At 36.2% G+C, this 15301-nt stretch overlaps 2 protein-coding genes across 2 annotated transcripts; both read left to right on the top strand.

Annotated features, from left to right (window-relative positions):
* The first annotated feature begins 6449 nt into the window (after positions 1 to 6449).
* Positions 6450 to 8720, top strand: LOC144433061 (uncharacterized). The gene is made up of 5 exons (XM_078121376.1): positions 6450 to 6577; positions 6706 to 6839; positions 7056 to 7119; positions 7417 to 7547; positions 8704 to 8720. The coding sequence occupies exons 1-5, from the start codon at positions 6450 to 6452 to the stop codon at positions 8718 to 8720; spliced, it is 474 nt and encodes a 157-aa protein (XP_077977502.1).
* A 661-nt stretch (positions 8721 to 9381) lies between these two features.
* Positions 9382 to 10747, top strand: LOC144433052 (regulating synaptic membrane exocytosis protein 4-like). Its single transcript, XM_078121367.1, has 3 exons — positions 9382 to 9508; positions 10115 to 10254; positions 10583 to 10747. Exons 1-3 carry the CDS (start codon positions 9382 to 9384, stop codon positions 10745 to 10747), a joined length of 432 nt encoding a protein of 143 aa, XP_077977493.1.
* The last annotated feature ends 4554 nt before the right edge of the window (positions 10748 to 15301 follow it).

Genomic DNA, 15301 nt, shown 5'->3' with positions numbered 1-15301 from the left:
AAAATGTAATCTTGGGATGTGTAGATGAAGCTGTATTCACAACGTGATGATACCATCAGCGATAGGTAAATTAGGTCTAAAAAAGTCATTTTTGGTCAAAAACTTATATCTTGAAACTGCGTGGTGAATGGAGTTGGAACTTGGTGGGGATGTTATTCTGCAGTTATTTTTGTTGAAAACATGATGACACAATTGGGCTAGCAACTATGAGCAGGCCCTTATTAACAGTGAAATGATGATGCATATTACAAAAAAAGCAACAGGGCTATCCACCCCTGTTGTTATCTTGCAATATGCATCATCAAGTAAGTGAGTAAGGAATAAAAAAATATATGTAAATATGCCTAGCAACGAGATCACGCCCATAGCAACAGCCAAATGACAGTTTATATTGCAAAGATGCAAACTGGGAAGGGTAGCCAGTTAGTGAATAAAGGTTCCAAAAATGTGTGCAAATATACCTAGCAACAAGACCTCGCCCATCACCACAGCTAAATATAGCTGTGCTACAACGCCATTGGCGCGATTTTCAAGAAGGGTTAGCTTATTGAGCGTTATTCACCTTCTGAGACAGTAAGATAACCAGATAGATAGCCTAGTAGTAATGAGTTCGTGATGATTCGAAATGGCACAGTAATAAAGATGTGATAAGTGGAAATGGCCGACTTAATGAACGTACAATCCACGGACTATTGTAGATAATTCCTGAACATAACAAACGGTTTATGTAGGACAATTTGGGTATGGTTTGTAGTTTTTTTGCATGTTGAGATAAGTAGTCATAGGATTTAGCACACTTAGAAGTATGTCATATTGCTATCCAAAGCATCGGTAACGCGAGGCCTAGGGGCTGGATAGGAGAGATTGGCCAGGAACAAATGGATGCCTTTGAATCATGATTTAGTTACAAATGTGGTAGCATGAAGTGTTGGGAGAAAAGAGAGCTTTTAAATCAGAATCTTGCTATTAGTAGTTTATATTCAAGTCACATCTCAATTTCAAATCTCTTCATCTTTGTTATGTGTTTGGTTGTGTTTATGTATCAAAATGTTATCATAGACATCATAGAATCTTTGCCTTGTTTTCGTTCAATAGCTCCAGATCCGGTATGAAGTACGCACACGCGACCTACAGATAAATATCATACGTGCCAGAGGATTGGCACCCAAAGACTTTAATGGTTTGGCAGATCCATTTGTCAAGGTTTATCTGCTCCCTGGAAGAAGGTCATTAAATATCAAATATTATTATATGATACGCCTTTATGTTATTTTTGTCTGTCTGTTTGTCTATCCTTTTGTCTGTCTTTTGTTTTTTCTTTTGTCTATCTGTCTGTCTGTCTGTCTGTCTGTCTGTCTGTCTGTCTGTCTGTCTGTCTGTCTGTCTGTCTGTCTGTTTGTTTGTTTATTTGTTTATTTGTTTGTTTGTTTTTTTGTTTGTCTGTCTGCCTGTCTGTCTCTGTACGTGTGTATGTATATGTATGTATGTATGTATGTATGTATGTATGTATGTATGTATGTATGTATGTATGTAATATGTATGTATGTATGTATGTATGTATGTATGTATGTATGTATGTATGTATGTGTGTGTGTGTGTGTCTGTCTGTCTGTCTGTCTGTCTGTCTGTCTGTCTGTCTGTCTGTCTGTCTGTCTGTCTGTCTGTCTGTCTGTGTGTGTGTGTGTATGTATGTATGTATGTATGTATGTATGTATGTATGTATGTATGTATGTATGTATGTATGTATGTATGAATGTATGTATGTATGTATGTATGTATGTATGTATGTATGTATGTATGTGAACGATTCCATGCTCAGATCATTCAAAAACAAATATTTAGATTGTAACTGTCATACATCATACATATACAAATACATATATTTTAGAACATTCCATGAATACTAAGACAAATGTATATTGTTCTTTTCACTATAGTGCCGAAAACAAGCGCAGAACAAAATACATTGCAAGAACGCTAAATCCCCAGTGGGAACAAGTAGTATTCTACAGAAATATCAATCCAGCCGATTTACAGAGAAGAAGCATCGAATTCACAGTATGGGACTATGACAGATTTTCGCCAAATGACTTCATGGGAGAGGTAAGTATACTGTGGTATGCGTGTGTGTGTGTGTGTGTGTGTGTGTGTGTGTGTATGTGTGTGTGTGTGTGTGTGTGCGCGCACATGCAGACTTGAATACATATGTATGTATGTATGTATGTATGTATGTATGTATGTATGTGTGTGTGTGTGTGTGTGTGTGTGTGTGTGTGTGTGTGTGTGTGTGTGTGTGTGTGTGTGTGTGTGTGAGAAGAGACCTTGAGGGATCTGAACCAAATATCTGCTATTGTGACAAGGCTGATCATAATTGTCCTTTTTCAGGTTTTAATAGACCTCACTGACAGCGAATATCTCGACAACAAACCACGTTGGTTTAAACTACATGAACACGACGAAAATAACAGTGCTCAGCTTCACAAGCCTAAAACTTTATCACCAATAAGGTCAAGACAACGACCAAAATCTCCGGCCCTAGTATTACAAAAATGCCGGAGTCACCAAGACGTCATGGATGATCCCCCGAGGGAAAGAGATCGCAGAAGCAGAAGCGCTGAAAAATCGCGTTCATTGACACAGCTATCACGAACTGAGAGTGACGATAACGCAAGGAATGCAAGTCATCGTTACGGTGCTCCGTCCGTGAAACCACAGCGCCCCCACATGCCATCGTCATTTTGGAAGGAAGGTACTTGATATTTTTGCCATAAATAAAGAGCTTTGCTATGCAATCATAATGGTATGTATGAGTCATAAGTGAAACATGTACTGAATGTGCATGTTAAAGTAAGTTGCATGGTGAATATGCTGTAATAAAAGTTAAAACCCAGAAAAGCGGCTGTGCGCATGGCTAGTATTGTCTAAGGCGATTGCTAGTGTATCTTTACGTTTCTGAACTATAAGTAAGAAATAGACGAATTTTATCCGAGGAAATATTTTCGAGAGATGCTAATTTTTGTATATTTCCTAGTTTATAAACCCATTGCACTATTATCCCCACATCTGTGACAAATATTCCAAACAGGCATGTCTTTTTATCTGTCAATATTTATCACGTTATTGCTTGACACCGTTCCAGGGCATTATTAGTGGAATGTTAGTAGATCATGTTGAATGTTAGAGCTAGAATCACGGATAAATTAGAGTAGATCTAGAACTACTGTCATTAATTGGACAATTCCGATTAGTTAATTAACATAGTTAACCCAATAGTCCCCCATCATCTTTCCAACTCACCGCTTTTTCTGCTTTTCCTTTGTCAGTACATGTACACTCTTTCTGAGAAATATTCAATTTCTTAACATATACATACTTGTAGTTTTCAGTGTATGCGTTGTAATTGTTGTTGTTGTTGTTGTTGTTGTTCGCTTGTTGTTTGTTGCTTTCCTTCATCAGTAATCATTTTCACAATTGTATATTTTGATGCAACCATGCAGCATTTTAGCACAGACACCTCGCCAAGAATTGTACAGGTAACTACGCCCTCTAGTGACGTCATGTTCACGCAAAAAAGACCGATGTTATGTTAACACTTTTTTTTACAAAACAGCAAAGAAGATAATTTGACCTGGTGACCCCAACCGCTGCGTTGTAGTAGATGAAGGACTGTAGTTGCATGTCCCTCATGTTGTAGCCGTTGCCAGAAGAGACACATTGTGAAAAGGAAAGATGGACTGAGATGATAACAAATTATAACTGTGTCTGTCTGGTGCTTGGAAATTGTAAACTCAATCCCATACCCACCCCCTCCCCGTTCACGATGACGTTCACTGTTTGCGTTGAATTGTTGCTTGCACGTGATCTATCGTGAATGTTTTCCCATCATGCATTGTGAGGTATCTCGTTGTAAACAACTCAATACTGGGCATGTTGAGTGAACTAATCGCATCTTCAAAAAGGAAAGTTGCATGGGAAATTGAAACCCTTTTCACTTCTAACCTAGCACTCTCTCTTAGTCATAGCCATTCTATTTCGTGATTAATACGTAATACGACAAAACATTATAATATTAGTTCACGAAACATGAATCATTTGTAGAATCTCAGTCATTTGAAAGAGTGGTGTCCTAGCTTTGCAAGATGCCAGTACAAAATGTATAATAGCACACCCTGGTGTCTTTCGTCTTGTTTAGATCATGTAGCCATGGCAACCACTAACGTAGTAAGAACTGACAGTAAAACGGATTATGATCGACCTTCAACAACGTCAATAAGTGAAGCAATGACAAAGAGTATTATTTCAAATGCCGTTATTCCCACAACCCCATCAAGTTCTTTGATGCGCACGCCATCAACGGCAACCACACGGAAAACATATTCACCAGATGAACCTCGTGATGCTGCTCATGCAGCCCTTGCTGCCGCTGAAGAAGTAGTCAGGCAGCTACAACCAGGTGAATACAATACACCCAAATCAAGCTATTAGTGTAGCCATAGTTGTCTATCCATATGTAGGAGTTATATGTAAATATATCCTCTTTTAATCCACCGCTTTATCTTTATTTTGCTATACATCATATTTCTTTCCCTTCATCATTCACTCCGATTTGCAATTACGACAGCCTTCTTTGTTTCCTTTAAAATTATCATCATTTTGGTTTTCCTCACAGTAGTATGATCGTAGCATAAATATATTTTAGTCCTCGGATTCACTCATGATCAGTAGTTAAGTTTGAACTGTCATAGTATAAATTGCACATACAACCTGTAGCGTAATCATATACATATATAGTTGTCCGAATCTATCGATATCCTATAGGGACCAAAATGTTTGTCTGAAGTCATACATGGGAATTTGATGTTTTACATAAATAATTTGTTCACCAAGTTGCTATATTTTTGTATGAACATAGCTCTAAGTCAGGAAACGAATAGAAGCTATACAGACAGCCCCCTTCAGCAGCGTAAAAGTTATATCAGCGATGGAACTGAAACCAGTAGCGTAGATTTGTCCGCATCTATTCCTATCAGGAGAACACTATCCGCCGGTGATACAACCCCATCAATTGAACATCTTGCTAGAACAAGCAGAATAAGGAGAAAGGTTGGTTCAGTTGTCACACGTGATGTAGTGTTGTTTGTTTAATTCCATCTAGCGTCGGTGATGAGACAGACAGACAGACAGACACATAGACAGACAGACAGACAGACAGACAGACAGAAAGAAAGAAAGAAAGAAAGAAAGAAAGAAAGAAAGAAAGAAAGAAAGACAAACAGTGACAGGGGGAAGGGAGTGGGAGGGAGGGAAAGCAATCTTAGCTTAGCAGAACCGTTAGTGCTTAATATAACACGTCTTCACTCGTATACAAAGCAAAAACCATATATTTGAAGGTTAAGTAACTGAGGTAATAAAACTGTATACATTGCAGCGATATAAATGATGTATATATGCATTTATATACTCCAACGATTGACAAAACGATGATAAGTTTAATCTCGTTTGTTGGTATCCTTAAAATATTTATGTATTTCGTGGCAACAAACTTATGAATGTGATGACTTCTTACTGTAGGCATACTACGGTTCCAGCGACACTACGGACAGTAGTAGTGTGAGCACACCTAGGTCCAGTAGACCCAGTAGCAGAGAGCGGCCACAGTCCAGAGAGTCACCAATCCGTGCCAGTAGGAGAGAACAGACAGACACAATCACCAGCTCGCCTTCATCTTTGCGTTACTCAACGACAGAATCGAGAGCGCCCTCAAGTAAGTCATCCATCCACAATAATGTAGTATTAGATTGAACCGAGAGAATATACATAGTTTCACTCATTGAAATATCATATACAAATAATCAAATATAAGTACATTTTATCTCGTATTATGCAGCTGTATGAACTTAAGGTATTGCAAAAAGGGAAATAAGGAGAGACGAATTACTAACCGGGACAGTAAGAAGACAACAGTTTGGCAGGATCACAAATCATGGCCAGATCTCAACACAGCCCAATCTGATTAAATCTGATGTAGTGAAAGCTGCTATATGTCTTTATGTACCTCTATTTCCATCGTTTTGTGTCGTTTGTTTTGTTCTGGGCGATCATGATCCGCCTTCCCACATCTGACCCTGTGTAATAGAAAATCTCGTTTGAATTTCGCACTTCTGAGTAGCCACCAATAATTGATGTAGTTGTTTCAGTACACAACTACTGAGCACGTCAGAAAACCAAGAGAAAGTGTCCTATCCGATGATACGAATGTCTGATATTTAGAATAAAAACACAGAATACCATGAATTGTATATAGTTGGTTTATGAGAGTAGATGAATTTGAACATGCACTTGAACAGTACAAATTGTATACACTGTGGAGTAGAGTGTGTGCATTCACTTGACATATTGTCGCCTATTTTCTGTTACTAGTGAATTATGGTCATGCAGACAGTTACCACATGCCGCCATTACCGCCCATCCCTTCGGAAGCAATACATGATTATTATGGGTATGATCCAAGTGTTAGTGTTAGCACGGACACAACTCACATCCAGCAGTCTTCTCACAGCTCTAGGCGTTCTTCAAGGTAAGGAGGAAGCGATATGACGCAAAACTCTTGCACCTATTTACATGTACGTTCATTTGTATACCATTTTGGAATTTGTCTAGCATTCCGGCTACTGACAAATGTTGTTCTCCATGCATTAATTGCAGCCACCACCGAAGTCATCACCGCAGCTCACATGAAAGACCAAAATCAAGCTCAATGGGAACAGAAGAATTTCTGAAAACAGAAAAACTCAAAGAGGGGTCTATTCACTCGTTACCTAGTGACACCCCTTCCAAAAGTGAGTATCAATACCCCCCCCCCATTAACAAAATTAGAGCATTCTACGATTAAAAAGACTGATACGTATGAATCGTTAAAACAAAGATGTAATTGTAACATTAGTAACAGACGACAATAACGCAGCATATCATTACTTAGCTTACCCTAACGTATTCCCAGAGTATTAACTGTCGCAAGGAACTTTGTACTGAAATATGGTGTGTTTTCCCCCAAGGGCGAAGTGCTTTTATGGAAGACAGTGGAGCTGAAGGAATGGATGCACAACGAAGTGGGCATGGGTGAGTTGAGTTCACCTAGCATTATTTTATTTCAACACTAAGAATTCAGACTATTGCATTCTTGTTTACTTTAGTACTCAGTCAATCGGTTTTACTATTAGACGTGTATTTTATGCACTGGTACTTTTATTGTCCATCAGTTGGTATACATATCCATGCACACGACAATACACAATTAGTTGAAAGTAACGAACAGATATATCTGACAAAAGCTATCCCAATGTAAGATTTCTGATGAGAATCGTGTCAAATTACATCTGGAATAAAACTAACATTTTTCCTCATCTAATATTGTAGTGATACGCCATGGATAATCCGACAACCTCCCGATGGCCACGAACTCAATATGAATCATAAGGCAGCGATGTATACCCGTATGTTACTTGGGGACCTTGGACCTGGGCAAGTCATTGACCCCGAAATGCCAAGTAAGCTACCAATCAGTAGATACGAACGAAAATTAAATGTATGTATGTATGTATGTATGTATGTATGTATGTATGTATGCGTGTGGTGTATGGGTGTGTGTGTGTGTGTGTGTGTGTGTGTGTGTATAGACGGGGAGGGGTACGGTGGAGGTGGAAATTGTGGATGTGAAAGGTAATGTGCTTGGTTTTGGTAGGAATAGTAACACACGTGTTCTGCTTCTTACTTATGATTTCATTAATGGCTTGATAGCAAAGATTCAATGGCAAATGTAATGAGTTTATGATTTAAATTTCCTTTATAATTACACATGATGTGTAGAACGGCATCATGTTATAACATTTAATATACTATTTGCTACCCAGAGATGTACATACGATTTAGTAACGCGTCACAGTAGGACGCGGCCTCCAAGAACAAATCATAATCACTTTGAATGCAAGGAAATAGAACAGAATTCAAATCTAATACATAGTAAGGAATGTTGAGTGGACAAAACGAATATTTGATTGCACCTTGGCCTGCATATTTTATAGTTTCCTTAGTTCCATACTAACCTTTGACCTTCCCGTAGAGATATTTATTGCACTGTAGCTTTTAGCAGTACTATTTTACCTCTTGAGTTTCATATTGTTCTTCGCTCAATGAAGCAATTCGAAAGAAATACTGATATTTATGTTATGCCAAAACGACAAATTGAATATGATAAATGTATTTTTCTCTTTTAAATATTTTTCCATTTTATTTCATCCCTTCATTACTACCGCCATTTTGGATGTCGCCTTTCCCTTATATACTATCTGATAACTATATATAACCCGTACAACCGTCATTGTACCACTATCACTACCAGGACAATGTAAGACCGCCTTTTTGAAAAAAGGTAATCCATTTCCTTTCCATGGTAACCGGGAAAGCTTTAGATGTAGCACCTCGTTATTCAGTCCATTTTCCTCACGTCCATCAGCATGCGCATGTGCACTGGAAGTGTGTTGTGTCAGTATGTTTGCTTTAATCTATGCTTCTTCCACTTTCTACTTTAATGATGTACTGTACTTTATATGTCTTACTAACATGTACATTGACATATTAGTATCTGTATAGAAAGACGAGTCTGCATGTCACAACTATTAAACTATATTATGCTGTGTTGTACAGTTTTAAACACGTCATAATATTTCCGAGTTCTGACAGATTTATAGCCTAGAATCCTGTCGTATGTGAATTTTTGGCGCTCGCCTTTCCTTTACCACCCAGGCATTTTGCTAGCGGTCGTTTACTTTATTAACTTGAAGCTTCGGCTAGAAATCAGGCGCAAATTCTTGAAGGGTTTTACATTTTCCAATTAGGGAACCATTTCAGTATAGCACTTGAATGTGTTGATGTAACTGTCTTGGTAATTGTTTAACGTGGGTAATCAAAAAAAGCAAAATATTTTTTGAATTTTTGAAATGCCTTTGGTGATAATCTATACATTGAGGATTACTTTCTCGTTGCAAACATTTAAATATTGATAAGTTGGCAACAAACGGAATTCCACCTTGAACATCCCAACATCGCGCCCTCTAACGTCACAGTTTGGGGTTAAATGTCTGCTGTACAAGTGAAAGAGAAATGATAAGTAAAATATTTAAACTATCAGGAATCAACTTAAGGTCAATAAACTTTGATATTTGCGCCCGTTGACGTCACGTCCGCCTTATTGAAAATGATAATTTTTAAAAATAGATTTATAGGTTTCAGTAAAATCTGAAAGGTTTGTTAGAAAAGTGCCTTATGTGATTTTCTTTTTTTCCCTCACATTTGACATGGCTTCACCAAACAGCTAATGCCGAAATGACTGGTGAGATCAAGTTGGTGTTAAGGAAAGATACACGACATGAGGGAGATACGAATTTGCACGTCCAAATTGTACAAGCACGAAAGATAACATACAAATTCAAAGTTACGGATCACCTCCCAGGTAAATGACCTCTTTGGCTATACAATTGGTGCCATAAAATTGATGTCTATTTTAGAAGTGTTCAGCTCATGTTATAGAGTAATCAAATATAAAGCCTTCTCTTACAACAGTACTATATGTTATGTTCTATAGATTACATACAAACCGATAACCCGACAAACCCTTGTTTAGGCCCTTGACCCTAAACATTTTTGGCATGCAAAAGGTAAAATGGTAACAATGTACCTCTATTTCCAAGTCTCCATGTACACCCTCGTGCCTTTGTCTCTGACATCTGTGGTCACTTTTTAAAAAAATCGTACTCCAGAGAGAAACAAGATGTTTCTAGACTATAACAGTAGTCTGCTCATTGTGTTCGTCCACTTATTATAATTGTCTTCATTTACTTCATCAAATTTTACTATCACCGAAGTATTGTGACCGTCGAGTGTCTTGTTTTGAGGGCGAAGTACATTGTACTTTTAAAAAAATGAAGTAACATACAATAAAATTCCTACCTACCCTATTTTCTGAAGTCATGTCATCGGAAACAAAATAGTCATTTCGTTTTATTTTGCCTCATGTGAAAAGCTGATAACAACATAAATTGTGTTCTGTCAACTACAGACCTATATGTGAAAGCCTATATGATAGTTGGTCACAAACGGATATCTAAGAAGAAGACTAGAATCTGCAGACATGATCTGGAGCCCACCTTTAATGAAACATTTCAATACAACGCAAATGTGAAAGGGTTGGCATTACAGGTATGGGCTATCTACTGACTATGTTACGATTAGGATAAATGGTTTATACGTACATTATTTACAAGAAGATTATACTTTTTCCTGATCAAGTTTAATCTATATCATTAGAAAGTTGCACTTAGTAGTAGTTAACTACTCCTTAACTCATACAAGCAATGTATCAATAGTCATCAAACAAATAAACTGACAACACACGCGAGCTATATTATAACAAAACAGTAAGATCTCAAAGAAAAAAATCATTCTCATCATCTTTAATGTCAAAAGAGTGACCCTAATTTTCAACAGATTGCATTTTATATTGTCTGCTTTATCGTTGTTGTTCTAGATTATGCTGTGGGCTGATGGAGGGCGCTTTGGCCGGAACACCTTGATAGGGGAAGCTCTCATCTGGTTAGATACTATTAACTTCAACCAGGGAGCCGTTGATGGATGGTACAAACTTTTCCTGTCTCCGCTGTCCCCTTTGAGGGGAAGCGTAAGAACACCATGACCACGGCATGGGATGTTGAACGTTTCTCATTATGGAACCATTTACAATTGCTCTCTTGTGACCATGACATTTTAATGAATGTTTCGACTACCCAATACGTTGATGAACAAACAAAATACTTTTTTTTCACTTAACCATGACAAAGTTCTCATGCGACAATGACAATATATAAAGTTACTCAGTGCCAATTTTTTAACAAGTAAAGCACACAATCTTTAACTTCATCCTACTGTTTCTACAATTTGGTACCAAAAACAATGTTTGATATTAAACGCGAAGATAATTGGCTGATGATTCTTTATGATAGTATAGCGGTCATGTCAGCAATCTTCATTGTTCACGAGATATCAAAATGCTTGGTACACAAAGCCAAAATATTCATCAAGTGTATTAGTCACGTGAGAACTGTTGTATCTATGAGAAAAAGATGGAAAAGAACCTGGACTGATACTGTAACATTCCATTTCACTCGTACAGTGGAGATCTTTCCACCGACAACCAGGATGTTGAGTAAACGGACGATGGATGGATCGATAAAATAGATGAAGGTATATCATTCTGAGGATGTAACACTTTCCTGCAATGTCTCGGATAGTGATTGGTTTAAATTTTAACAAAATAGGACATAAAACAAAAAACACTGGAATCATGGATTTTTCTGATCGACAATTAATTTCCGTATGGTTGTCTGTCAAGAGCCAGAGATGAGTTAAAGAACAATTTACTAGCGAAATAAATTTCAAGGTCAGCTAACCAAGACGAGAACTGGTTAATTTCAGTCATACAGTTAATAATGTCAGAAAGACTGTACAGCATTGTCATTGCTTAACCTTTCAATGCAAAAGATGTATAAATTATATACAAATGCAAGATGATGCAATTCTCCAAAACCGGGGCACTTAACATTGTCAATTTTAAAGTGAAACCAGATCTTTACCGATCTTCAAAATAATAAGGTACAAAATAAACTTAAAAGACAACTGTTACTCATTCATAGAAAGGTGATGTGTAACATAGGCGTTGTGTGGGTCGATCATAACTGAGTTTTCAGTTTTAATTTGTAAATACCTCATTTAAAATTATCTATCAAACACAAATTAAACGAATGTACATACAGATATTAAGACATTTTCAATAACTCAACATCATTCGTGGTGATAAACATATGTTGTACACATTACGATTACGACGCGAAGTTAATGTCACGTGATGTGTATTATTGAATGGAATATTATAACAACACAGTGCATGTGTGTGATAACTATGTGGCTTATACTTACAAATGCATGAAGCAGGTTTCTAACTTTCAGAAACCAATGTTTTAAATATGTTAAGATGCCTTACCTTCAAGTTATAAATAGTCACAACGAAATATTGAAAATACGTTGCCACTAAAACTTAAAAAGAGTATCCCCAATTGGATGACTGGTGGTACTAATGTTAAGTATTAAATTATGAAATAACTGTGAATTTTGAAGTTTGTTACTTTTTGTAAATAAATCCAAATGATGAAACTACGAAAAGCTGCTGTATATATAAGTTACATTTATGTAGACCCTAGTTCAGGTATAAGTTTATTAGAATGTTTACATAAAGTGTAGAGACAAACTTTCAATTTAATTATATATTGTATATGTATGCATGGAATACATGCCGAAATCAAGAGGTCTTTTTGGACATGTTTTGTACTTTATTCATCATTGATGTTAATATTTTTGTTGCACTCCCATGAAGCGTGTGTGACGTCATATTTTGTAAAGCGTAGAAATGATGATACTTAATGATAAAAATGTTTATAAACTTTTGTTATATTGTTAATTTTGTGAGTGAGTAAACAATTTATTTACATTTACATAACAAGTATTACATCGTACAATTTTTGAGGTTATTTTCAAAGTGAAAATATCAATTTTGCTAGTTCATGTAAAAGCTAGTTGTCAATATTTGTAAAATGAGTTTAATTTGTGACATATATTTGTTTTTTACACTATCATTTTTCCAGAATTCATATTTTTATATTTGGAATATTATTTAATAATATGTTGTTTCTACATTCAAGAATGCTTGAATTTTTACATTCCACATTTGAACTGGAATCAAATACATTCACAGAACAATTTTGTTGTAAATGTTTTCACACCAGATACTGTCATAATGTCTTTAGACAACCACTGGCTGATTTTATTGTTTATCGTAATCAGATTTGGCAGCTTTGAATTTATTTTACCGAACCTTTTGTTAACTGTACTGATCCTATATACGATATATTATATATGCGGAAATGCTTTTTAACTTTTGACACTGTAAGTTCACCAAGTTGAGGTTTATTTATACCATACATCAAAACACATTTATTTTTATTCTTTTAATCCAATTGCCATTCATTTGAATACGCTGTGTCTCATTGCACAGTTAACAGATATGTTACATATACTATATATGTCCTAATGATATATTGTTGTTTTTCTGTACACTATCTTTGAAATGTTCAGTCAGAATTATTTTTATATTATTTTCAGGCTCATATTAACACCGATGAAATTTGCTGACTACACACACTCGTTTGGCTATGCTATCAAGCGTGAAAACTGCCCACCTCGAAATTGTGTATTTGCTTGTTTAATATAGTATTTAAATATCTTTGATTAAAAAGGTCACATAACATATGTTAATGAAAGAACGAATTTATTAATTTTAGGATATTCTAACTTGTTTCATACTTTAAGAAATGTGCATGTAATTTGTTTATATTTGACAGGCGATATATCGACAGTGAAAACCTAGCCACACTGCCAATCAATCAATCAAGCAAGCAAGAAAGCAAGCAATCAATCTATTAATTGATTAATTAATTAATCAATCAATCAATCAATCAATCAATCAATCAATCATTCAATCAATCAATCAATCAATCAATCAATCAATCAATCAATCAATCAATCAATCCATTGATATGTATATGTAATTTGGCGATGTATCGACAGCAAAAGTCGTCGCATTGACAATCAATCAATCAATCAATTAAAACATACAATCTATCAATTAACCATACAGTCGCTCACTCACACATTTACTCACTCACTCACTCACTCAATCAATCAATCAATCAATCAATTAATCAATCAATCAATCAATTTATCAAGCTACTAGAAGAATTGATATTGGTAATCTCTCAATTTGCTATAAGATCATCACGTCATTTTTGTGATGAACTTTGGAAACGAATTGATTGTCATTTTCTATATATGGAAAGCTTGTGATCATGTAAGATAGTTATAGCTAGATCTACGATAAGATAATACATGTTTTGTCACACCTGCGCCTCTAGTTCTTTTTCAGTTCCTTATCTATGCATTCCCGCTCTGTTTGTATGTACTGTTTACCGAATGTATCACAGTCACATTGAATAGCAATACTAATTCTTCGATTTATTAAAAACAGAACGTGTGACGTGTCATTTTATCTGCCAGACATACGTAAGGTTTTCTGTCACCTCATTTTGAGCACAACTGAACTGGTGGTGATCATAAATGTACTTGGTTGAGTGAATATGTTATTGTGATGATGTGGAGTTGAACTTTGTCAGATATCTATTTGTCAACCACATATAGCGACATCATCATTTGGCTTACAGTACCTCATTATGGAATATGTCTGCCAACGAATGGATATTAGATATATTGTATTCGTCTGGGTGATTAATGAGATACACTGGCACTGTTAGTTGACACATAAATCACCAAGGTGAATACTCAGCTGCAAACGCAGTGCTAATTACTTGCTTCTTTCACTCAGACCAGTTCGTTGTTTGCGGATAAAGACTGAGAATACTTTAGTATAGCGTGCTATAGTGTAAACGCTGCTTACTTCCCTTCGCTGAGTAGTGTTCCCATGTATTGTCGTAGCATAAACAGGTCATTTACCGTAGTGTTTTCATGCCATATTTGTAAAGTCATTTCCCTTAACTTGTTCCTCTTTTATGCTGTACCATAAACAGTCATTTTGTCAGGTGCGTGGTGTTCATATAAAGCTGGGTGGTATGATTGAATCTTTGGACACTTTACTGAAAATTTCGATTTGATGTCACAATTCGATGCAGTCTCCTTGCCAGAGATCAAGAAGTACTTATGTCGGTCAAAGTTGACGCAGGCAACATACTTGAACAGTAAATACCTTCCATTCATTGACTGCTAATGATAATTTCCCCTGGGAAAGTCTTTGGCAGACAGTTGCATTAAGCATCCCACCACAATTTTATATGAAAATGGAGACAAAACAAATAATTCTGACCCATGGTAAACTTTTAGCAACAACAGTCAACAGTAAAGAATATAGTGGGAACACATAAAACTCATATGTGCGCGATGTTCATATCATCATACTAATGGCAATCAGAGAATCAGAGAAAGGTTCTCTATGAAGACAAATAGCATCCCTTCATTTCTCAAATCGGAGTCCGTCCGTTGATAATATGATTGTTCAATGGCGAGACACTTTAACGTAAATTAAGTTTAAGGACTGAAGTTCTTAGAAAATATCATGCGAACAGTATTT

The sequence above is a fragment of the Glandiceps talaboti genome, chromosome 1, assembly GCF_964340395.1.
Source record: "Glandiceps talaboti chromosome 1, keGlaTala1.1, whole genome shotgun sequence".
Classification (NCBI taxonomy): Eukaryota; Metazoa; Hemichordata; class Enteropneusta; family Spengelidae; genus Glandiceps; species Glandiceps talaboti.
The sequence above is the reverse complement of the archived record's forward strand: the minus strand, read 5'-3'. Positions and strand labels throughout refer to the sequence as shown.

Coding starts and splice junctions, on each gene's coding strand:
- LOC144433061 (XM_078121376.1), top strand. CDS start 6,450: ATGCCGCCATTACCGCCCATCCCTTCGGAAGCAATACATGATTATTAT. Junction 6,578..6,705: donor AGCTCTAGGCGTTCTTCAAG/GTAAGGAGGAAG, acceptor CATTAATTGCAG/CCACCACCGAAGTCATCACC. Junction 7,120..7,416: donor GCACAACGAAGTGGGCATGG/GTGAGTTGAGTT, acceptor CTAATATTGTAG/TGATACGCCATGGATAATCC.
- LOC144433052 (XM_078121367.1), top strand. CDS start 9,382: ATGACTGGTGAGATCAAGTTGGTGTTAAGGAAAGATACACGACATGAG. Junction 9,509..10,114: donor AGTTACGGATCACCTCCCAG/GTAAATGACCTC, acceptor TGTCAACTACAG/ACCTATATGTGAAAGCCTAT. Junction 10,255..10,582: donor TGAAAGGGTTGGCATTACAG/GTATGGGCTATC, acceptor TTGTTGTTCTAG/ATTATGCTGTGGGCTGATGG.